The 23,888-nt window shown below is 39.2% G+C and overlaps 1 protein-coding gene across 4 annotated transcripts in view; it reads right to left on the bottom strand.

Moving 5' to 3' along the window:
- LOC126396797 (cyclin-dependent kinase-like 5) overlaps positions 1-18,811 on the bottom strand; it is a 70,180-nt gene extending 51,369 nt beyond the window's left edge. For 2 of the 4 annotated variants that reach the window (XM_050055105.1, XM_050055108.1), the window contains exons 1-3: positions 18,586-18,716; positions 13,925-14,146; positions 10,857-10,891 (exon numbers count right to left, since the gene is read on the bottom strand). In XM_050055105.1, coding sequence (XP_049911062.1) covers positions 10,857-10,891; positions 13,925-13,988 — 99 coding nt within the window. In that variant the 5' untranslated portion in view covers positions 13,989-14,146; positions 18,586-18,716. Of the gene's footprint in view, positions 1-10,856; positions 10,892-13,924; positions 14,147-17,393; positions 17,761-18,585 lie in introns of those variants that run through there. The other 2 variants (XM_050055106.1, XM_050055107.1) reach the window with 2 other exon arrangements.
- Positions 18,812-23,888: the final 5,077 nt, after the last annotated feature.

Raw genomic sequence — 23,888 nt, 5'->3', positions numbered from 1 at the left:
TTGATGATTTTACCTTTCTGTACATTTTGTATACAAATTCATTAAATAATTTTGCTTGTAAATGTCTATTTGCATCACGTTTATTACGGACAACACATTATTTGATCAATTTACATTGTGCCCCTAAAGTTCTTTGTGCGCTCCTTACTTTTTCAACTTAGGAGCACATGTGCTCCTAAGTTGAAAAAGTTAGCGTCAAACCCTGATGGATCTGGCTTCTGACAGTAAATTATCATTAAACACGAACAATCTGCCATAAAGAGATGTCGATACTGGGCCTGTCACCATAACTACTTTTGTTGGACGATATATTGTCCCAGAAATTTACATTTTAAGACCATTTAATGCTTCTGATATAACGATAATATACAAGCACAATATTGCAAGCACACCCTTTCAAAGAGCAATTAGCTGTTAATTCTTAAGAATATTCAGACATTATAATAAGATTTTGAAAAAAGTCCTCGAATTGTTAATATGTAAAATGGTGCTAGGATCCCAAATTCCCTTAACCCTTTGAAACCCAAAGTGACATCGGCTTTCTGGTGCTGCTTTCAGACGCCTTCCGCAAGTACTTAAACCTAGGACTTGTATCGGTGTCTGTCTCACAGTATAGAACCCCCAATATATATTATTAGTATTTTTTTCTCTAACACAACAGGAAATATGGAGGTCAGCAAAATGATCAAGGTCACGTCCATATGTTGTGCGATAACTCGACGTAATGTAATTATCATGACAGGCCTGGCCGACATACAAATACCTTTTCAACATACTATCAGCTTAAATTATACATTCCTCCTAAACGCCTTTCATTATGATGGAAGCGCAGTCCCATTCTCATCCAAGTGGTGTATTAAAAAAGTCCTCCAATAAAGCCACAGCAGCCAACCTCCTGTCATTACACACAGTGATATACTGTATATACTTTCAGCAATCAAGGAAAGTAATTCTTGCTATAATAATAGTTGGTCGACATTGTGATATTAATCATCCACATACACTTTTCTAATTAAACCATTTAGGCTACCACACTGACAGAGAATGGATTACTGACATTATGCTTCTCTCTACAGTAAGCTTGGGCGGTATCTGCTTTTTCAAACCTTTCTGACATTAAACTAGGGTTTACAGTGTGTGATGGTAATTGTTGTCATATGGTGGTGAGTTTGCTACATTCCCCAAGCTCTTTCACCGAACTCAGACTAGCTTAACTCCCAAAATCTGCTGTGCAGCGACTACAGATAATTCAAAATGCAGCTGCACGCATTCTCTAAATTGGTTCAGAACCTACCTCCAGGAAAGGCAGTTCTTTGTGTCCACTGGTGACTTTGCCTCAGACAGAGTGTGTATTACGTGTGGAGTACCCCAAGGTTCAATTCTTGGACCACTACTATTCAACCTCTATATGCTCCCACTCACACATGTTATACAGAAACACAACATAAATTACCATAATTATGCAGATGATTCACAACTCTACATATCTCTATCTCCCGATGACCTAGATCCCACACATTTCCTAACTCAGTGTATTGAAGATATTAATCTATGGATGTCAGAGAATTTTTTACAACTGAACAAAGACAAAACAGAAATACTCATCTTTGGTGCAAAGGCTCAGAGACAGAGAATTGCAGCTCATCTCAATTCTCTGTCTCTGAAGAGCAAAAGTGAAGCTAGAAATCTGGGTGTGATCATAGACAGTGATCTAAATTTTAAGAGCCACATCAATCATCTCACAAGATCAGCCTTTTACCATCTAAAAAAACATATCCAAACTAAGGGGCTTTCTATCAAAATCAGACGCCGAGAAATTAATCCATGCTTTTATAACAAGCAGACTAGATTATTGTAATGGTCTACTCACCGGCCTCCCAAAATCAGCTGTGCAGCGACTAAAGTTATTTCAAAATGCAGCTGCATACATTCTCACTGGAACTAAAAAGTCTGAACACATTACACCTGCTCTCAGATCTCTGCATTGGCTACCTGTCAAAACCAGAATCGATTTTAAAATTTTATTAATAGTATACAAAGCTCTAAATGGCCTTGCACTTCAAGACATGCTGATTGGATACAAAACTGCAAGAACTCTCAGGTCCACAGGCAGTGGTCTTTTAACCATCCCACGAACTAACACACTGAACACCTTTAAAAGCAGGTTAAAAACCTTACTTTTTAAAACCACCTATGGTTAAATTCCTTCTGTGTGTGTGTGTGTGTGTGTGTGTGTGTGTGTGTGCATATTTCTCTTCTGCACTTGCACTTTTATGACTATATTGCGATTGTATTGTAATTTTATGTAAAGCACATTGTGTTGCCTTGTGTATGAAATGTGCTACATAAATAAAGATTGACTTGACTTGACTTAACTCATCCTTAAACACACTTTATTTAAATTGGACAAAAACAAAGCAAAACTCACCAAACCCATCTTAGTAAGTGATTCCAATGTTCAAACAATAACTAACCCCTAATTCACCAAGTTAGATATGAAAATATTTAGGTTTTACCACCGTTTTTCCACCACTGTCTCTCTCTGCCATTGCTGGCTGACTTTTTACTCGTCCTGTAAGCCCTAACACTCGTAGTCGCCATCCTTCTCAGCTCATCTGCCTTTAACACCAGTGGAGACTGACCTCTATCGGTGCATGCTGTGCACTACATTCAGTATATCCTCAATACAGCATTTCCATAACAGTTTAATAGAATGAGGAGTGTCTGTGTTTTTGACGCTATTGAAAATCATACCATTAGGATTTCTAAATACCCTGGTGTGCTCTAAAACCATGGATAGACATTCAGGTAAATCTGTACCACCAATGTCCTACCTAAAGATGAAGTAATGTTTCAAGGAAAATGCCGGTGCAGCTGTTGTGTGAATGAAGGTAGTAATATTGCAAGGACAAGGAAGTACAGAATTAAATCCATCTGACAAAAGATACTTTTGCCTGGAGCAAACCAGTCACAAGACCCTGGTACTATTTGAATCTGTGACTTGTTTACAGTAAAGCATTTACGCCAATGCTATTTCAATATTAAATACATTACAAGAACAATGGCACTGGACAAAAAACTGTTTATCGTCCATCAATAATATAGAACCATATAGTCAACAGCAAGTACTTTGTTATTAGCGATGGTCATTACCAGAAACCTTCAGCTCCAGTTTGCGGGTCAGATTCGGGTAATCGATTGAACCATATGTTTGCGAATCGGGAGGGCGGATTTGCTCTCATAAGAGGCCAAGTTGGTGCATGTTTTAAAAAACCCTGACCTGCACATCACTTGTTCATTGCCCTATCTATTCCTGCATTTCAATGACTTGTGAAAAGGCACAAGATAGAATTTTTTCTGAATATAGTACAAGTGTAAATAGTAAAAATCACTAGTAGTGCCTCAAAGGTTATATTGGTAATTTACTGAGAACAATGTGTCAAAGAAGCTTGTGTAACTTCACTATGTCACACTTGAGCCCTGTTTCAACCAAAAACTTCCGGTATATCACCTTTAGAACCAAAAGTAACCCCTATGGATATTTACCTAGACCCCGGATTGGTTTAGACAGTACTCTTGAATGTAGACTGGGTTGTTGTCACTCACTGCTCCATCGAGCTTTCGCTGTATTTCCTCTTCAGCAGTGATACAGAGGAATGTCTGCACCTGGCTTATCATTAACATAACGGGGTTTCCCGCTGACATTTTAGAACAAGAGAGAGAGTCTCTTTCGATGGGGTATTTTAAAAAGGTTGATTTGTGCATTTGAGTCCTTGTCAGGCAAGAGCAGGGGTTTAGTGCTGTCGGAGCGCACTGGAACGATTTTTTCTCCAATTGAGGATTAGAATAAATGCTGGTTGAAATTCATATACATTTTTTAAAACGCTTCAAAAGAGACACTTCAACAAATGGGATGCTCACAGTTGAAGATGTGTTCATTGAGAATGTCATCAACTTGTGCATTTAGTAACATTACAAGTAAACATTCCTTGAACGTTGCCTGTAACTGCCGACAGTGAGCACAGTCAATTATTTTTCTCACTCTATAGCTGCTGCTAGAGGCAGCAAAACATCCTTTCATTTTATATTTATAGCTTACAAATGTATGAAGAGCTTGCCATGGTATTAACAGTAGTTACAGGTTCAAAACCAGCCACAGCTTCTAACAGTGGAAACAGAAACATAACCATTGTAATGTGTACCTAACTGAACTGAGCTGAACCGGACTGCTTGATGGAAATGAGGCTTTAGCCCAGCTGACTCCTAAGTCTGTGTTCAGATGTTGTGAAGCGTATGTGGGAGTAGACACATCCAGCAGCCTCTTAAATAGATTCAGATTATTATGTGGTAACTGATGAATGCACACTTGCATTTCCATCCTTTCTATATCTGTCCCCAGATCTTTCTTGGATCTAATTATTCCTGTTAAACACATGTACTGTATAAACCAAATTTGAGGGGCGTGCCACTGGTGAAATAAGTACGTTCTGTAAGCACGAGCAGCTGCAACTCAGCAGCAGTTGTTACACAAATACAGCCATTTTCTCTGGCCAGCACGCTTCCCTGTCCATAGTCACAGCGCCATCAATCCCTTGGTAAGCCTATGTGTTATTCTGCTTTGTAAGTGTCAGCACATGCGTGTGTGTCCGTGCATGAGGTGTGTGTCTGTGCCCACGTCTGTGTGTATGCACACATAATTATGCAGCATAGATCTGTGAGTTAGCCCTTGAAAAAACATGCCCGTTCATTCACACTAACAATACAATATTTTCCAGATGGCACCGGTCCATATTGATCTGCAGCCAGAGAATTCATCCTCCTGTGCTTTCACACGTCAAGCAATGAAGTTACCAACAGATATTCTATTAAAACAGCATATATTATGGTGTTTCCAGTGCACACATCGGAGCAAAATGTCAGCCTTCTAGGGGACTGTGGTTCCTTTGTTATATGCCAGAGAAATAATGAAAGTGTAATGAGCTAAATTAAAAGACATTCCAAATTAGCTTCATAAACTAATGTCAAATCAAGTAATGACAGCACAGCTAGCAAACTCTCTTTAACTGATTGTTTTAAACTACTGCACTGTTACTACATTGCAGACATTAATCCAGTCAACCACCAATCAGCACTGTTGTTGTTGTTGAGGAGGGACACAGCTTATTTCTCCCAAGTTTTAGGGAGTTTTTAAAGTTTAAAGTTTTAAAGTCCATACATGTTTACAGGGTGCTTGATTATTGCTCAGCTGCACATGAAAATGTTTACATCAGCAGATATAAAAACATCAAGGCCACCGCAAGTAAATTTAAACAGACCATTCCTTTCTTTAGTTGTATGCATCGGCAGCACAAATTCACTCTAGACATATGAAAAACATAGCGTTCATCAAAATCAATACACTATCAGAAACAGAGGTGCTCACTAGAACCATACAGGGTTCTTCGGCTTGTCCCCATATGAGAAACCTTTTTGGATCCTGGAGGAATCTTTTACAAATGTCCCACCTGGAATTCCCTTGGAGTGGCTAAAACCCAACATAAAGGGTTATATCAAGAGCAATCTGTCAAGGGTTCCTCCCAGAACCCCCTATGAGAGGCTCGACAGAGAATCCTTCTATGGTGTAATGGGTCCAAACTTTTAGTGAAAGGTCTATACCTCTTCCACCTCTGCTTTAGCTTAAAATCATCTGCAGACCCTTAGTAAAAGTTGATTTCTAGCTATTAGTGCCGATCTCCAGAGCTATAACTCGCCAGGCAATATCTTTTTGGCCAGTGTGTATAATGTCGGGACTGTAGGTCGATTAGCACTGGGTATTTCTCGACCTCAACAACAAGTCTCTCCTCATCTATTCTCCGTTACACAAGAGACACAGCAACAGCGACAGAGTTATCTTTGCATCAGTGGTGAGGAAAGGAGTCGAGCTGCCACAGGAGCAGAGAAGAAGAGCTGCTACAGGATATGGTATGTACAAGCAGAGAGTGAGTGGGGGGAAAGGGCATTTAGTTCTGGGGGCGGCGAGACTGGAAATAAGACAGTGGTTCACCGCCAGTGTTTTTTAGCCCCAAGGTTCCCAAGAAGGACCCACTCAAGAGCCCTTTATCTTTACAGCCTTTACTATTTCAGTGGTGCAGTAGGGCTGGAAAACAAAACTTGGTTCCAAATTAGAACTAAATGCAAATTGCTGAATACCCATAAAACCACTTGGTATTGTATGGCATGAAATAATGGCTAAGATATCAACTATTGCAGAACACAAGTAAAATTAATTGATTTGTATTTAAAAATACCATTTGACACATGGGTAAACATATGAATATTTGAGGGTGAGGATCTTTTAACACCCATGTTTTCAATCACTGAAAACTCTTTGGCTCTTTGGATGAAATGGGTCCTTAAAGGAACCCTTTGTTTTAAAAAAGCACTGTTTAAGAACCTTTTCTTCAAAAAAGGAGTCTTCAGGAGCAAATGGTTCTGGGTAGAACCTCGGCCCTTCAAGAAGAACCCTTTAGGAACCCTTATGTCTAAGAGTGTACATAAAGAACGTGTTTAAAAAGTCTGATTTATATCTGCCGATATGAATTATCTTATTCCTCTACATAGACCAGACCAGCTGACAAATCTGTTCTGATAAACCTTTCAGAGAAATCTTTGCGGTGATATTTTCGCACATATAAACACATTTAAGAGAGTGTTACAGACAAACCAACAGCCTCCGTCTGTTGTGTGGATCTAACTGAGGTCTGTTGATGTGAGATCTGTTGTATAAAACGAAGACATTGGCATTTGCAGCTGCCGCGGCCTGGGATCAATCAGTCTGAATAATAAAGCCCAGTAATTATAGGCTGTGATTCCGGCTTACAGCAGGGCTTTCTTCTTTCTCCTCACTTCTGAGTGCTAGCTCAACATCAGGTCTGATGCTGTTGTCTTTTACAATTCACACATAAGCTAACTTGATCGCATTAGAAACCTGGCTAATGGTTACACAGAATAAGGTCATTGCCGCAATAAACGTCGTAATGAACGCAGATGCACAGCGATTGCAGAACAAGAAAAACATGGAGGATCTCGATGAGGAAGGCTCAGAAAGTGTTTTGTCTTTTTTTTTTCCTGCAAATCTCTGTAAGTAGGAGGTAGTTAGTCTCTCTTATTCATGCTGGATTGCTGTCAATTCCTGGCACAGCCTCTTCCTTAAATGGACTGAGATGACAAGGCTATTACTGCAGTGCGGGTCGTCTGCTTTTCACAGTCCTGCTGTTTTTTTGTGTTTCGGCTTCCTTATTCTTATGCTAAAAAATTAATTGCTTCAAGACAACCTATCAGAGCCCTTTTTACATGAATGAAAACAAAGTTGTGGAAGAATTTAAGTTGACAAATGTGTTGCCATTCAAAGCAGATCTTTCTCACTGATGAACCCGAGCAGAGACAAAAAGACTATAACTAATTACCCAGCAGTCTGTGGGAGCCACTTAAGACATCACAGTAATTCTAAGGCACAGGACCAGTGCAGTGAACTACAGTGGTGGGACCAGGTGCATGGAGACCACTCCCTTTAAAACACAGTGTCCACTAATGTCCTCTGGGCCTCTGCAGGAATAAACCTAAAGTCAACAAGCCTCATCTTTTATAAGATAAACACACAGGACACTACAATCTCCATCCTTAAAGGATAAGGCAGCTGATAGTCTCCAGATTTTTTTATTGTCAACAAATCCCATAAAAAGACCAAAACCAACAGTGTGTTTGCCAGACTTCAAATTCCCCAGCCTGTTTGTGTTTCTCAGCCCCAAACTCACTGACACCTATTGAAGGCAAAAGCCCAGTTCAGACCAAAGATTCGTGACGAGATGAAACCATTTTAAAACATTGCAGAGAAAAAGTTGCGGCAGTGTGAACTGGTCAACTGGTGTCAACTGGTCAAATCGCCAGCAGCTGGTTTTAGAACATAAAGCAAGTCACCTGTTTCAACAGCCAATCAGCTTGTAGTGAAGTCCGCTTCTATTGTTATTATATGGGCTATTAAGAATCCACAATCAGTCATCCGTGTAGCCATTATCTCACTATCAATGTCCTCATTCATATTTTAAGAAGCTACAAATTATATTCAGCCACCAAATCAGCCTGAAAAGTTGGAAAACAAAACAGAAATACAGAGTTGAGAATACATCAAGTGGGCCACTTCAAAAAATGACTGAACCCAAATGAAAGGAGGCTGGAGCACTCGATAAAATTGCAGAGCTTTTAACAAGGTGCAAACAGACTGACGTTTCGACACTACTGCGTCTTCTTCAGAGTCAAAAAAAAAATTTAAAAAAAAATTTAAAAGCTTTTTTTTTTTTTTTTTTGACTCTGAAGAAGACGCAGTAGTGTCGAAACGTCAGTTTCACTGCAATTTTATCGAGTGCTCCAGCCTCCTTTCATTTGGGTTCAGTCATTTTTTGAAGTGGCCCACTTGATGTATTGTTAACTATTTTGTCCTGTGCTGTGAGCACCGATCCAGTTTCATTTTTGGCTGAAGCGCAAGAGTGCCTTTCTTAGAAATACAGAGTTGTTGCATAGAGATGATACACCATCTCATCTAGTTGCATTGGTGTGAACCGGCAGGTTTTTAGAACGTTGCAGAACGGCACATTGCAACTAGTTGCTTGTTTTAACTCATCTTGTCGTGAATCTTTGGTCTGAACTGAGCTTAAGTCTTCAACAATTATTGACAACAGTAAGTCAGCCTTATGTGACAAAAAAAACCAAACAATTTACATGAAATTGACATGGTGTGGTTTACACATGATGTACAGCAACATGATGTATAATATGCGTGTGTCCTCTAGCGCCACACAATGGACACAGAAAGTGGTTTTAAATTTGCAATAGGCCATTTCCAGCACCGTGCACTCCAAACAGGAAATGCCATCTTACTCCTGCACTGCCCGACTTTCACTGGAAGTTCTGCCAGCGCAAAGGTTCATCACTGCTTGTAGCTTTAATAAGGGCCCGAGCACAAAAATGCCTTGGCCCAACCATCTCCAGTATGAGCAAACTATTGTTTTTGTGGAGATTATTATCATTTTTCTACTGTGCATTGCATTTTTTAAGGGGCTTGGAATGTTTGAAAACTAACAAAAATCATCGACACAGCTGGTAAAAAGAATTGTTAACATCTGCAACGACTCAGGCGAGGCACATCAGCAAAGGAGAGATGGAGAGGCTTCATGCTACGTGTTGCCTACATCTTAAAGGTTCTCTATATGGCAGTCAGAACATTAATATAGCCGCAAACAACTATTTGCTATGTTAGATATGGTGGAGTAATGGCGTCCTGACCAGAGAATAAAGAAAGTCCCTCTGTGAGTCTTACACAGCAGTTACTGCTGATAATGCTTGCCCAACCAATTGGTTGACGGACGTGTACCGCCCACCCTCCGGTTACCCCGCAGGTTAGCTTGCCCAACCCATTGGTTGACTGAAGTGTACTAACAACCCTCCGGTTACCCCGCAGGTTAGCTTGCCCAACCCACTGGTTGACGGACGTGTACCGCCCACCCTCCGGTTACCCCGCAGGTTAGCTTGCCCAACCCACTGGTTGACGGAAGTGTACCGCCCACCCTCCGGTTACCCCCCAGGTCATAGAAGTATTTCACTTTTCATAAAACTGTGTCGTCTATACAGTAGAAAGACACAAATACTTTTTATATTGGTGCTACATGACCAGAGAAAACCACAGGAAACAACATGGTGGCCGGATGGTAACAAACAATCTCATATTATAGTTAAACAGTAAGCTTAGATATGTTTCTGAAAACCTTCCAGGTGAAAAATAGGCAACTCAGCAACAGAATCTTGGCTTATATTTGATCAGCACTGCTTAGTTTCACCATTTGATCTGAGTCTGATCTGAGTTTGAGATAGCGAGAGAGGGATGGGCCTCTCTTGATCCGCTTCTATACTTTTTGTGTCCGTGGTGGCAGGCATACAAAAATGCGGAAGTACAATCTGTAGTTCAAGCAACAGCCATACAGCCAGCGAAAATCCACCATGACACGTTTTGCGTCATCCGGCAGATTTGAGCTGAGAGATGAGCAGGGAGATCTGAATTCCTTTATACAAACTACCCATACTGTTATGATACACAGCTGGTTAATAATCGGCAAAGTATCCCTTTAATACCGCTAGCTCTGTCAGCAGTGTTGCCATTGTTCGTGCTGTTAGCACCATTAGCTGCTGGCTTGGCCTCCTCCATGTTGAGAACCGTGCGCAGACAACCTGAATCCAACTCTGAATAACATATGCTCTGAATACTGTGTACAGCCTCTTTAGAAGTTGGTCATAGATAATCTTTTATTTTCAAATAATTACTTGGACACTGTAATTTTTACCAACTGTTACTCAAATAGGAGCAGACAGTGCACTTTTAGCTGTGGATTAATGCATATGTGGTGCTCTAGTGAGTATTCATGGCAACAAGACGGTGTATGTGGGACTGACTCATGCCTATGTTCATGGTAATGAAGGAACATGTCACCAGGTGTAATGGTATGACTCACTGATGTGTTCTTACAATGGAGTTCTGTGGAACAGAGAAATAAGCTATTCCAAGGCTGCAGAAACAGTTCTCGCTACTGCAATCGATTCACTGGGGGTTTTGGCCTTTTAATGGTATTTGTCGAGAATGAGAAAAACATTAAATATCATCAGACTTATCCTTTAAAACCTCTGTTGACTTTCTGATATGACACAGTGTTTTCATGAGCATAATGTATTACATGAAATACATAATATAACAAGATAAGAATTTGAAAAAACAATTGATGATTGGATCAATAATTTACAAGGCAATTATATGAAAATCTGTAACATCTTACCTTGTGTCGGCACTTCAAAACAACACCATAGGCACCTAAAAAAGACACAAACAGCATGTTTAACTGAGATTCACCACAGCTAATCTTTTCATGAATATTCAAAGTATTCCTGTAATCCAAATGCTTCTTTTCCCACTCAAGCAGAGCTACAAATTACATCTTAAATTCAGTTTAAAATGTTAACCTGTGATTAACAATTCCAGCATGACCTATAATCATTAAAAAATAAACCTGAGCTTGATTTATATAGTTACGAGTTGGCCAACAATGCGAACAAGTCCAGCAACTACTGAAATGTTTTATTTCTGTGTATTGCTACAAAGTAAAAATGGTTTTAAACCCTCTTTTTTTTGCTTCATATGTTCACATGAATCAAGGAAAAACATCCCCCTCTATAAAAGGACAGGTGGCTCAGAAAGTAGGACACAAGTGTTGGCAAGCTACTCTAGTTCTGATGTTATCGACCCTGGCAGTCACACACACACACATCCCCTGAGGGTTCAAGAGGAATTCTTGGACAGAGCAGGCATATGACGAACTGCTCTGTGCTCCTTCACCAGAACATCAGTGCTACAAGAAGTCATCGACTCTCTTCAGAAGGCTGCAATAAAATATTTACCTTTGCTTTAACACAATTTAGATACCTAAAAAATATATTTGACCATGAGTGCAACAGTGTTGTTGCTCTTCAGATGGAGACCAGACAGGTGACTGTGTATGTTTCAACACATTAATCACTAATTGCATGTACTTTACATTAATTTACACTGATTTCCTTCATTCAAAGTGACCATTGTTTTTCATTCATTTAAAAAAAGCTAGAAACATGTATTTCAAGCCACTCAAAATCTATTCAAGGTAATGGATCTTAAACAGTGACTATTAAGACAAATTCTAATTTTATAATACTTTTACTGTAATTTCTTACTCATGCAGTTGTGGTTGGTGCAAAGTATTACATTTCTGAGCTACTTTAACAGAAAAAGAAACAATAAGCAAATTGGACAGCATGAAAAGGATGCAACTTTTTGCATGTTTTTATATGTGCTATTTGTCAGCTATGCTTAAATCATCAAACACAGAAAAGGATTTTTGTTTAAAACTGTCTTTTCAGACAAATCCATTACAAGCTGTAACCAAATTGCCAGAATAAATGTTGCCATTGTGCGTTTCTGCAACCCACTGATATGTAACATTTGTACGTTTTTGTGTAGTGCAGATGCTTCCCTGTGGTTAACATGTGGTTATTTCTAGGCACAAAAACCACTTGGTTATGGTTCAGAAAAAATCCGGTTTTGGCTTAAAATACCCAGTTATGGTGCAACAATCACACCAGAAAATGCCGCTGATGTGTCACTAAAACACACCCAGTTTTGGGGGCACATTTGCCTCTTAAATCCATCTGATGTGTAACTAAAACTCATCTGGTTTTGAGCAAAACCACTGCTGGAAATGTCACCAATATGTTCCTAAAGCGCACCAATTTAGTGGCACAATGACAGATGGACGTCGCCGCTGAGTTGCTAAAACACACTCAGTTTTGGTGGCACAATTGGAGCTGGAAATGCCCATGATGTGTCTGTGTCACTAAAATACCCAATTTTGGTAACTCTCTTTCAACTGGACATGCCGTTGATGTGTCTTCAAAACACACCTGGTTGTGGTGGCAGAGCCACTGCTGGAAATGCTGCCGATGTGTGGCTAAAACACCCCAAGGTTTGGTGATACAATCGCTGCTGGAAATGCTGCCAAAATGTCGCTAAACACCCAATTTTGGTGGCACAATTGCCACTGGAAATGCCACCGATGTGTTGCTAAATGCTGCCTATATCTCCCTAAAAACAACCATTTTGTGTGTCACAACTGCCACTACAAATGCCACCAATGTGTCAGTAAAACACACCCAGTTTTGGTGGCACAATCAACGCTGGAAATGCTGCCAATGTGTAGCTAACAACAGCGGTCTGCAGTGGTTGTGGCTTGGCAGCCGTCTCATGTACATGTAATCAGAACTCAATCACTTTAGAAACATTGATGTGATACGTATAAAACATACAAATATATCTGTGGTTTGCAGAACGGTACAATGCCAACATTTACATACATGAAACAACAGGATTCGATTTTGTGCCACAAAGAGGAAACCACGAGAATTATTTATCCCATTTGTTTTCCTCCTCAGATAAGGAGCTGGATGTAATTGCAGATTCTGTGTATTTAATTGCCAGGGTAAGCCAACATGCTGCACTCAGTCCTGAATGATTAACAAAATTGACTGACCTCAAGATCAGTGAGGAAAAATCTATGATGCTGGATCAAGTGGAGCGCACTGTGACTGTGCCGTGATTGCAGAGGCAGTAAGTAGAGCTGGACTGAAAAACTTCCACAACTTTACAGCTTCATGTGGCACTAAAAGTGCTGACTTCATTCCAGACAGACTCATCTTTGGACAGGCCTTCACAATCCAGCTCAGAGTTTCTCTGTGTCTTCCAGCGACACATTATACACACATTATAAAACTTCTAGGATGGAGGAGTAGCAGAGTAAAAACTGGGACAAGTGGGTGGCCTCACCTCCGGGCCTCTGCCACTTTCTATCAACCAAGTGGCTCGAGGAAAAAGAAAAGCCTTGAGAAGCATTTTGGGGGAACTGAACTATCAAATCGTCCCGTCCCATTGATATTTACAACAATGAAATGGAATCCCACAATCCTCCTCTTCACTTCTACAATAACACAAGAGCATGAATTCAGGTCACATCAGCTTCAATTTTTCCATGTAAAAATTCTTTCAAACGAATAAATTTTTTAAAATTGTCCTTGACCTTATTGAGTTGTATAATCATGAACAACAGATCAGGCTTTTAACGGCCTTGTTCTGCAGGCAAATTGGATCAAAACAATCAAACGATTGCTCACTGAAAAGCCCTAAAACAAATTTGTGGGTGAACCACCTCACATGAAAAGCTCTGGCTAAAGACTGGACTGAACCAGTGATCATGAAATGTACAGAAAATGCTTTAACATTTCACAGTGTCACATTTTACAGCAGAATCAAATGAGAACTCACCTTCACCCACAATCCCAAGGACTTCAAATTTATTCATTACATCACCGATGTCAGGAATCTTCATGAAGTCAAAAGGTACGATACGTGAGGTGCATGGAGCTCAGGCAGAGGCGGCCCAGCTACAGGACAGTGTGAGGCAGCCAGCTGTTGGCTCCAAAGAGGCGTGTGCCGACTGTAAGCCATAATATCCGCCACATGCCTTCGTCAGTGGCTCAATTGTACCTGCAGAAAAAATGTCACCAAATTATACACATACAATATATTCCTTTAAAAGTGCATCAGTTAAAGGGACAGTTCACCCATAAATCAAAAACACATAATTTTCCTTTTATCTGTAGTGCTTCTTCTCCACATTGTTTACATTTGTTTTCTTTCTGTCTTCACAAAAGCCAAAATGTGTCCAAATGACAGGCACCGCATTTCTCTTTGGTACGGGTTGCTCAAGTTGCTCAGTTGCCTCAGTGTTTGAGTTCTTCTCCATGTTGCTTCCAGGTCACGGATTGGACGGGCAGAGTCATGTGACTACACATGGAGTGGTACGTTTTTAAGGGGACACGAATGAACACACACAGTGGGGAAACTATTTTAAAATTTTAAAAACCACCCCAAAATTACAGACACGGGTAAGACTACGTCAATTAGAGGTTCTGAATGTCGGTTTCAATTAATTTTCAATTAATTGCCCGGCCGTAATGGTGTCCTCCTCGGATGAGCTCTATGTTACCTAACAGTGGTGCTAGGTGAGCTAGCGTACGTGCTTCCTTTCTGTGCAATACAGATGGCAGGTGTAGTTTGGTAGAAGGAAAATAGTTCCTACATTAAACTGCTCACAACAAGGTCTGTGGATTATCTTGAGTGACTGGGTCATGATTTCTGGAAGGAGACATCACGATAATGTCTTCTATATTGTATCAATATCGATATTTATCACGATATATAATTTGATCATGGCAGTTTGATGAGTATCCTGATAATGACTGAAGCCTGAAGAAACCACGGTAGGGGTGGGCGATATGGCCCTAAAATAACATCACAATATTTCAGGGTATTTTTGCAATAACGATATTCTTGACGATTCGACAAATTAGTAAAGAAAATATTTCATTATTGATTGAAGAACATAGAATTGCAACAAATAAGTGATATAATTTTAAAGTTTGCTTCAAATATTCAGTAAAAATAAAACAATCTCTCATTTCTTTAGTTTGTGAACAACAACAGTAACTCAGAGTGAGATTCAGATTGTGTTACAATATTAATAGTTCAACTAAATAAAATCTACCACAGATTACACATTTAAATAAATGTCCCCTGGGATCTATATATATAAATCAACAGGTGATTTCTTACTTTTAGTAAAATCCTAAATGATTATTTCTTCCCACCTGGACCTTTATGCTCTGCCATTTCTCCTCTAATCATCACGCTGTAACCTGTGACAGGCTGTTATGATACCACAACTATCACACATTCACATATATGTACTTTTTGTCGAGCCGCGAGCGTCACGTAGGTTTACATTACCAAAGGTTTATGACAGAATCACTTGACGACACAAACTCCTGTGTGCACACGGCGAGAGAGGAGAGGGAGAGGCGCTGTGCTGCTGCCAGAGGAGCTGCTGTTCATAAAACATTCAGGACGCCACAGTTTATTCCACACTACTGAAGCTGCTCCTCTTTTTGGAACCACCGCAGAGTCTGTAATAATTTTGCTTTCAGCCATGCTTGTTGCTGCGGTGGGTAACAGTATGATGTCAATATGTCAAAGTCGAAATATCGGAAATATCACCATATGAATTTTTCATATCATATTAAAAATTATACCAGTATCACCATGAATGAGATGACGTGGCACAGCCCTAAACCACAGAGTACATTAGTTAAACTTCAGAATAGAGTTTATTAACATATAAAATAGAAATAATATTTAACTGTGCAAACATGGCTTGGTTTAGAACATATTTTGTGATTTAAAAAAAAATACATTGAATAACATTTAAAAATGTAAACATTTAATTTTTGCAAACATGTTTTATTTGCCTAAACAAAACAATACAAGTTAGCCTGCTATATAACACTAACCCTTTAAAATCTGAGGAAATTAGCTTGATTTCTTTCTTTAAAAAATGGTAAGAATGCAATAAGCAACGAAAGAAGAAATTACCCAAAATATTAGAAAGAAATTAGAAAATTTAAAACAAGAAATTATTTTTAAACAAAGTTAAAAACAAACAAGGAAATGACCTAGAAAAAAGTGTTTAAAAACTCTGTAAAATAATTTTAAGATGTAATAGTAAATATAATTATAAATATAGTTTTCCCTAGCTTTTTTCCCTTATTTAAATAAATTTCTAAATCTATTCATTTTTTGCAATTTGCAATTCTAACCAAGTTGCTCTTTGCCTTTTTTTCCTACGTTTTTGAAAGTGATCGCACCAATTCACTCAGGTTTCAAAGGTTTAAATACTTGCAAAAGGCGTTCGAAAGCAGCACGAGAAAAGTGATGTCACTCCAGGTTTCAAAGGGTTAAAATAAAGGTGGGGTCACTGGGACCTTTTCAGGTAACAGAACAGCGAATTCCTTCTATACATACTCTCAATTTGTTGTGTTTTCCGTCTTGATTGGCACCAACTGACGGCATATGTTGCAGACTGTGTCTCTCTGAGCTTCGTCGCTTTTCAGATATTCAGACCATCTCGACATAACTGACATGGTGTTAGCTTTTTGTCAATACCTCCTCAGCTCGAGTTCATTCCCTGGCCCACATTCGCTATAAGCCACAGATTTCTGTATTGTGAGTGGAGTGATCCAATCGCAAAATGGTCTCCAGTTCATTTTGAGGCAAACTGTCCCTTTGAGCTCTTTGTGTAGTGTTGGCCAGTTGTACTTCAATGACACAAAACTGGCACTCTACAGCTCTATCTCCTTGAGTTAAAGGGGCACTCCAGTGACTCAGCATTGCACTTCTGTTCAGCTGAGGGACTTGCAAGAGTCAAAAAGAACAGTCGAAATCAAAGCATCAGTGCCTTCGGACATCCTGACTTTAAGTCCCTGGAGCGGGTCATGTGTTCAAAAACCCTGGGTCCCAGAATATATTTTAAAAGCACATTTCATTACACCTTGCCTGCCTGTTAAATGCCCTCATCTGTCAAATGTCATCCCACAGAGTATAACACAAGTTTTCTGGCAGACATTTGAAGTCTCAAGCCTCACTTGAGATAACCTTGCTGATGTCATCAGGGTTAATCTGTCACACTTCTGACAAAGACTCCTGAAGAGCTGCAGAGGACATTACACAACACGGGCTGAATATTACTCTCAACGACGAGTAAACTGACCTTACTGTGTAAAATCAGTGGAGTGCCCCTTTAACATAAGCATCATATTTAATGCCTTGTACATATAGAGCTGACGATACCTTATGACACCAATAATAAAAGCCCCAAAGTTCCTCGCTGTTTTCCTACCTTTTTTTGCCGGAGTGTGAATGAGAACCACACAATCTCCTAATGTGATCAAAGCGTCTCCTCTGGTATCCACACACTCGTTACTCTTACTGAATCAGATAAGACTCCAGATACCACTTTCTCCATTTCATCTTCTCCTTGCTGAAAGAGCTCAAGGACTTGCGTGTAGCCTACTCACACTCCCAGTCTCCTACAGTGCTGTGGGCACAGGAGCTGCTCATCAGTATGCAAAACCTCGTCACCAAAATAAACTCTGTCTCCCAGAACACTAAACACCGCTCTGTGCTCTATTACTCCCTTATCTTACTCAGCCCAACACCGTCAACACAAGTAAACTGTAACAGCTGCAGGTAAACTTGAGGAGGAGGATGATGATACAAGAACTATTCTGTTTTAAACGTGCTTCCTCCTTCTCCTTCTCCTCATCTCACAGCCTACACAGCAGTGGCATGCAGCCTATTGTTTTCCAGAGCCGATTTTTCGCCAACTACTCTCCAGGCCCAGACCTAGAAGGCTAATATGATCAGGAATGCACCGGGCATTGCTGTGGATCATATATTTTGTCTCTATCAACAGAGTGACTCATGCGTGGTAATGGACTGAGTCTGTGGAATTCAAAATACAGGAGCCCCCTCATATGATCAATGCACTGCTATCTATGCTTGATTTATGATCATTAAATTAGACATTAGAATTTTGCAAAAACAAGAGAGCCATCCTACGTCACTACACATATTTGGGAACAACAAAAAAATCACAAAAATGCAAAATGCATTATGAGACAACATTTGAAAATAATTCCTGTATATGTAAATATGTGTTATGCACTTGTCCTGTTGCTTCACATCTCTGACATCCTTCACAGCTACACACACACACACACACACACACACACACACACACACAGCTGTAGGATGATTGTTTTTAAGGGGCTCGTCTGTACTGTGCGTACAAGTGTGTGTTAGCTCCCACTGCCCACAGACTGAATGTAGCTCCCACATTTCCAATGCAGAGCAGCAATAAATCCAACAAGTCAAACAAATGGCGACACTTAACACAACTTAGGACAAATTGCCGCCAAATTCACAGCTTTCCAATACGGACTCTGGTTAGTGACGTTACAACGGAGCCAGTTTAGAGCTCTGCCTAAATCACAAAAACACATAAAACCGCAAATTAGCTAAAAACAAACCTCAAGCGTGTTGCCTTGTCTCTTGAGCTTCCTCTGAAGATATTGACGTTAAACTGAACGCTGACAGCTGTTGTTAATGTACAGATAAATAAAGTACTCACTCAGTAAGTGTTGGAGAAATACTGATGGAACCGGGCCCGAATATTATCCACCCACCAACCGAGATATTTTCATTGCAGCAGGCAGCTACAGTAACTGGATCGTGCGGTTGACAAGCTGCAAGCAGATCACCAGGCAACAGTTTGAGCGGCGTGACGGCGACCAATCAGGAGCGTCCGTCGCGCTTGTTTATGGAAACGCCCCCTCCGCGTGGACCAATCGGAGAGCAGAACGGCCGACAAGGGGGAGACAGCAGTGTTGCGGTGTGAGGGTGTTTCGTATGAGGTGGGATATTATTGTTCTAATTTCTCAATTACATAATTTACAAGATCACACCCTGCTCTCTGTATCATAACATAATCTATGTAGAGGCCACACCGCTGCACTTACAGCAGCGGAAACTTTGTTTTATAAGGATAATATAAAGCAAAATAAATCATAAACAGACAACAGAAAAATAAAAATTGCCTTGTTTAAGGATGTCATGTGGCCATCAGGTTACTGTGTGAGGAGTTTATGGTATACTTTTAGAATATTTTCGTTATCTGCTTTGTGGGAAACTTAATTTTCAGAATCAGAACCTGGCTTATTTCTAAGTTTACACACAAGGAGTATTGGTGCAAAACATAAAAATTTATTTTTAAAATGGAAATGTGATTTTTGTTGTTGTTTTTTTTGTTTTTTATTATTATCACTAGTAATTTTAATGTATTTATTATTTCTTTATTATTTATCATCTATTTCTTACTATGTATGTATTTATTATTTTTATTTTATTTCATATTTATTTATGATTATGATAATAATAATAATTATTATTGTTATTATTATTCATTTATTTTTATTTATTTATTTTATTTTATTGTGTTGTGTTTTTTGGCAGACTGGGACTGGTGCTGGGGGGTGGAATTATTTTATTTTATTAATATATTTATTATTGCTCCATTATTTATGTATTTATTCTTTTTTTATTTTATATTTATTCATGATTATTATTATTTATTTTTTATTATTAATATTGTTGTTTTGTTTTTTAATTATTCAAATTTAATTTTGTTATATTGATTGATTTTTGGCCGACTGGGACTGGTGCTGTACTTTTATGACATTTTCAGACTCTACTTTGTGGGAAACTTGATAAAAATATGAAGAAAAAAATATGGAAGGCCCAGTCAGTGGGGATATTTGGAATTATTCCGCATTTTTTGGGGGACCTGGAAGTGTGATTTTTTTTTTTTTTTTTTCCGTTTTTTAAATTTTTTTATTATCACTATTAATTTAATGTGTTTATGTGTTTATTTATTCAAATTTAATTTTGTTATTTTGAATATATTTTGGCTGGGACTGGTGCTGTACCCCTTTTTGTTGTACGGATCTCTATTGCCCTGTTTGTATTGTATTTTTAGTTTTGTTGGTCAAGACTGAATGTCTCATTTGATATGCAGGACTGTCACGTACCAACCTAACAAAAGTCAATAAAAATTTGACTTAAAAAAAAAAAAAAGAAGAAAAAATATGAAATCAGGGACTGTTGAAAGAAGCTGATAAATAACAATAGCTGCTGGAATTAGAAAACAGAATTAGGAACTCTTCTGCACTGTAAATTTCCTGAGACCCTGTGTCCTCATATGAAGACATTTCATTCTACTTAATTTAGACCTGTTGTCCTCGTTCATGGACACTTTTTGTCCCATCAAGTAGCCCTGGCCCTGACGATCGAGATTTTTGGCGGTGAACATGTGGAAGAATCATTTGCACAATACACTAATTTGTATAAAAACAAGATGGCAGCCATCTCTGCCAAGTCAGTCTGCAGGTGATCCTGACACAAAAGTGGACAAGGTCCAAAACCTGATCACATTTTATGGTTGAAACTTGTTTATTTATGCTTTATTGGGGTGTGCTGAATAACAACAGCTGTTGGAAATGTAAAACTGAAATAGGAACTTTCCTGCACTGTGCTGTGTATGGGGGAATGTAGTTTGGTCAGAGCACTCTGGATTAGAGTATTAGAAATTCAAAGTTGTTGGTTTGGTTCTGAAATTCCTTTCAGTCAGGGGTGTCAGACTCATTTTAGTTTGATCTCGAGTTGGCCAGACCAGTAAAACCACTGCGTAATAACCTATAAATAATAAATAAGACGTACACTCTGAAAATGTTCATCCATTTACAAAACGAATGATGAACAGCCTGCGATATCCTCAGAAAAATATGTGCAAATTCAACAGAATGTCTCAGTTTTTCCACATTCAGTCAGTCTGCTACTCACTTTAATTACATCTGCATTTTTTTTCATAATTTTCCACTAAAGTGGAAGCTGTTGAAGAAGCAGGTTAAGTTGTCCCCTGCCTTACAAACCATTTACAATTTGAGGTTTTGTCAGTGCCTCAGCAGCAGGGTTATACACATGTTGTTTTAAGACAGAAGTCTGATATAGATTCTTTCGTACTGAAGCTGCTGGTTGACAATAATTTGCACAATGTTCAATATCTTTAAATATGACCATAGAAAGTATTTATAGTTATTTCACAGAGCTGTTTTCTGGTCAGGGTGGAAAAGCCTCTGAGGCAGCATTTTACATTAAGTATCTGCTCACTGCTTAAATTGCTCCTGAAACCTCTCAGCCTTAACATGTGCATCAACATCAGGGGTGCCAAGTCATATATTGGGCCGGACTGGACAGTTTGGCGGGCTGGTTCTGGCCCCTGGGCCACATGTTCGACACCCCTGCTTTAAGTCCATAGTTGTCTGTCTAGTTATTCTAAGACACTGGAAGACAACAAAGGACCCTGGAATTGAAAGAATGGTTTAATGCAATGGTGGAAACAGCATCTTATGAATGTTTGCTCTGTAGCATAAATGGTGTTCAGGAGAAAGAAGCACCTCCATGGGACCAATCATGGACTCAAATCAAAATGGAAGATAAGCCTTCATAATTATGAACTTGTTCTGTGACTATGTGACCCTGCAGAGTGATGCATGAGGATGTATGCGTGACATTTTGTTTGGCAGTATGTTTCCTTCTCTTTCCTTATACACTTATTTGTTATTTTTTCTTTATATACTGGAGTCCACCTCCACATCATTAAAAAATAAAAATAAAACGTGCCTTGTATTCTTTTATGCCCGGAAAATAATATATGTATGAATGAATGTATGAATTTAGGTTTTGCTGTCAGGTGTCAGGACAATGTCTAATGCCAAATTCAATTTGACACAGCACACTGATGACAGATCAACAGATCATGTTGACATTTCATTAGTTTTAAGTTGTGTTGTTAAATAACCAAAGTCCAATGTCATCTTGACGTAGAAAAAAGACATCCATTCCCAAGGTATGATGAACTAAACCCGTCCAAGGGACAAACATGATGAGGGGTCTCTGGTATATTCTCTTTCTTGTAAGGGGAAAAAATGAGAACGTCGGGTCAAAGGAACATGCAAACGTACACAGTATAAAGTATAAAGAGAATGTTTGCAATGTGTGTCGTCTGAGGATAAACATGAGCAAACACAGAAAGTATCAGGAGCCTGCAGTGCCCTCTGATGACAAACTTTGTCCAATAAACATTTAATAACAAAAGACTGTTGTGCACAAATTCATTTTCTCCAGTTAATGAATTTGAATTTATTTTCCAAGTGGTCACACAGCTCAAATGAATAATAATGAGCTCTTATGAAAAGTTCTCTGAGTCTGACAGGGCTTTTATGCATTCAGAATGTCTACTGAATTAAATGCCAAGAGGGCTGTAAAACCTTGTGATTATATAGCATCTGTTTTTGGTGATTACTGATTGTATCTCCTCCCCATCATCGTGCACAGAGCATGACAAGCTTGGATAAATTCTGTGGCATTCAAAGCAAAAAGGAGGAAGCTGATAGTGTCTTGTGTGTATTTTTATCCATGACCCAAACCTCATTCAGTCCAAATCTGAGCTATCGACATTTAAAGCACTCTGTAGGATCTATACAGAGTTTCCATGTTGGTGTTTTCACATGAAGCCATGCTGCCACCCTCAGGATGAACCCAAAACTAGTCTGTAAAGTGCACTCAGCCCCCACAATAGTGCTAAAGTTTATTTCTGTAGTTAATTAATTGTCTCTTGATTCATTCAATATAAATGTAACACTGCACTTTCTATGAACCAAAATATTATTAACACAATCATAACTCTGAGTCATCACCTTAATTATATGTCTTCATAATGTTTTTTAGAACGATAATGAATGAAATAAAACAATCCCAGATCAGTTGTTGCAGCTCAGACATTCATTAGTGTGTCAGCATGGGCTGAAGTTAATACTCTCTGTGAAGATGTCATCGTCTTATTATAAAGTAATGATGAAGATTTGGATCATGCAGTAATAAGAGCCTCTATAAAGAAGAAGAGTGGTTAGAAAGGTCCAAGCAGTCGACACAGGTTGATTTTATAATGACTAAAGTCTGTGTTCTACAATTCACATATGTCATGGTATTCACATGTGGCAGAGCGGTCACGTCTGCAGATAATACCAAATTAGGAGGAAATTAGGTTAAAAAAACAAACATGTTTCCACATTTTATTTGAGGGTTAATGTCAAGTATTCATATTAGATACAGAAATACATAGTAAAATTATAATGTTATGTTTTGTCATGCTTCTCTGTGGATGAGTTCATTGGCTATACTGCAGTTACTGTAAGAGTTTGTTTCGGCACTGATGATTTCTCTATAAAGTTCTTCTCATATATATATATGTACACACCGATCAGCCAAAACATTCAAACCACTGACAGGTGAAGTGAATAACTTTGATTATTTTGTTCCAATGCATTGTTCTGCTGGGAAACCTTTGGTTCTGGCATTCATGTGGATACCACCTGACATGTTCCACCCACTCAAACACCGTTGCAGACCAAGTACCCCCCCTCATGGCAACAGTACTCCCCAATGGCAGTGGCCCCCCAGCAGGATAATGCACCATGCCACACTACACACACTGTTTAGAAATGTCCTGTTGAACGTGACAAAAATCTCAAGGTGTCGACCTGGTTTCTAAATTTCCCAGGTCCCAATCTGCTCAAGGATTCTTGTGATGTGCCGGTACCCCAGATGTACCCTAATCCAAGGTGGGGCCTCCTTGGATGGGATTTGGCTCTGACCTGTCGAGGCATGGACACAGGATCTCTGGGAGTGTCCTGCGGTGTCTGGCACCAGTGCGCTG

This window comes from Epinephelus moara, chromosome 10 (genome assembly GCF_006386435.1).
Source record: "Epinephelus moara isolate mb chromosome 10, YSFRI_EMoa_1.0, whole genome shotgun sequence".
Classification (NCBI taxonomy): Eukaryota; Metazoa; Chordata; class Actinopteri; order Perciformes; family Serranidae; genus Epinephelus; species Epinephelus moara.
Note: the sequence above shows the minus strand (reverse complement) of the source record. Positions and strands in the feature narration are given on the sequence as shown.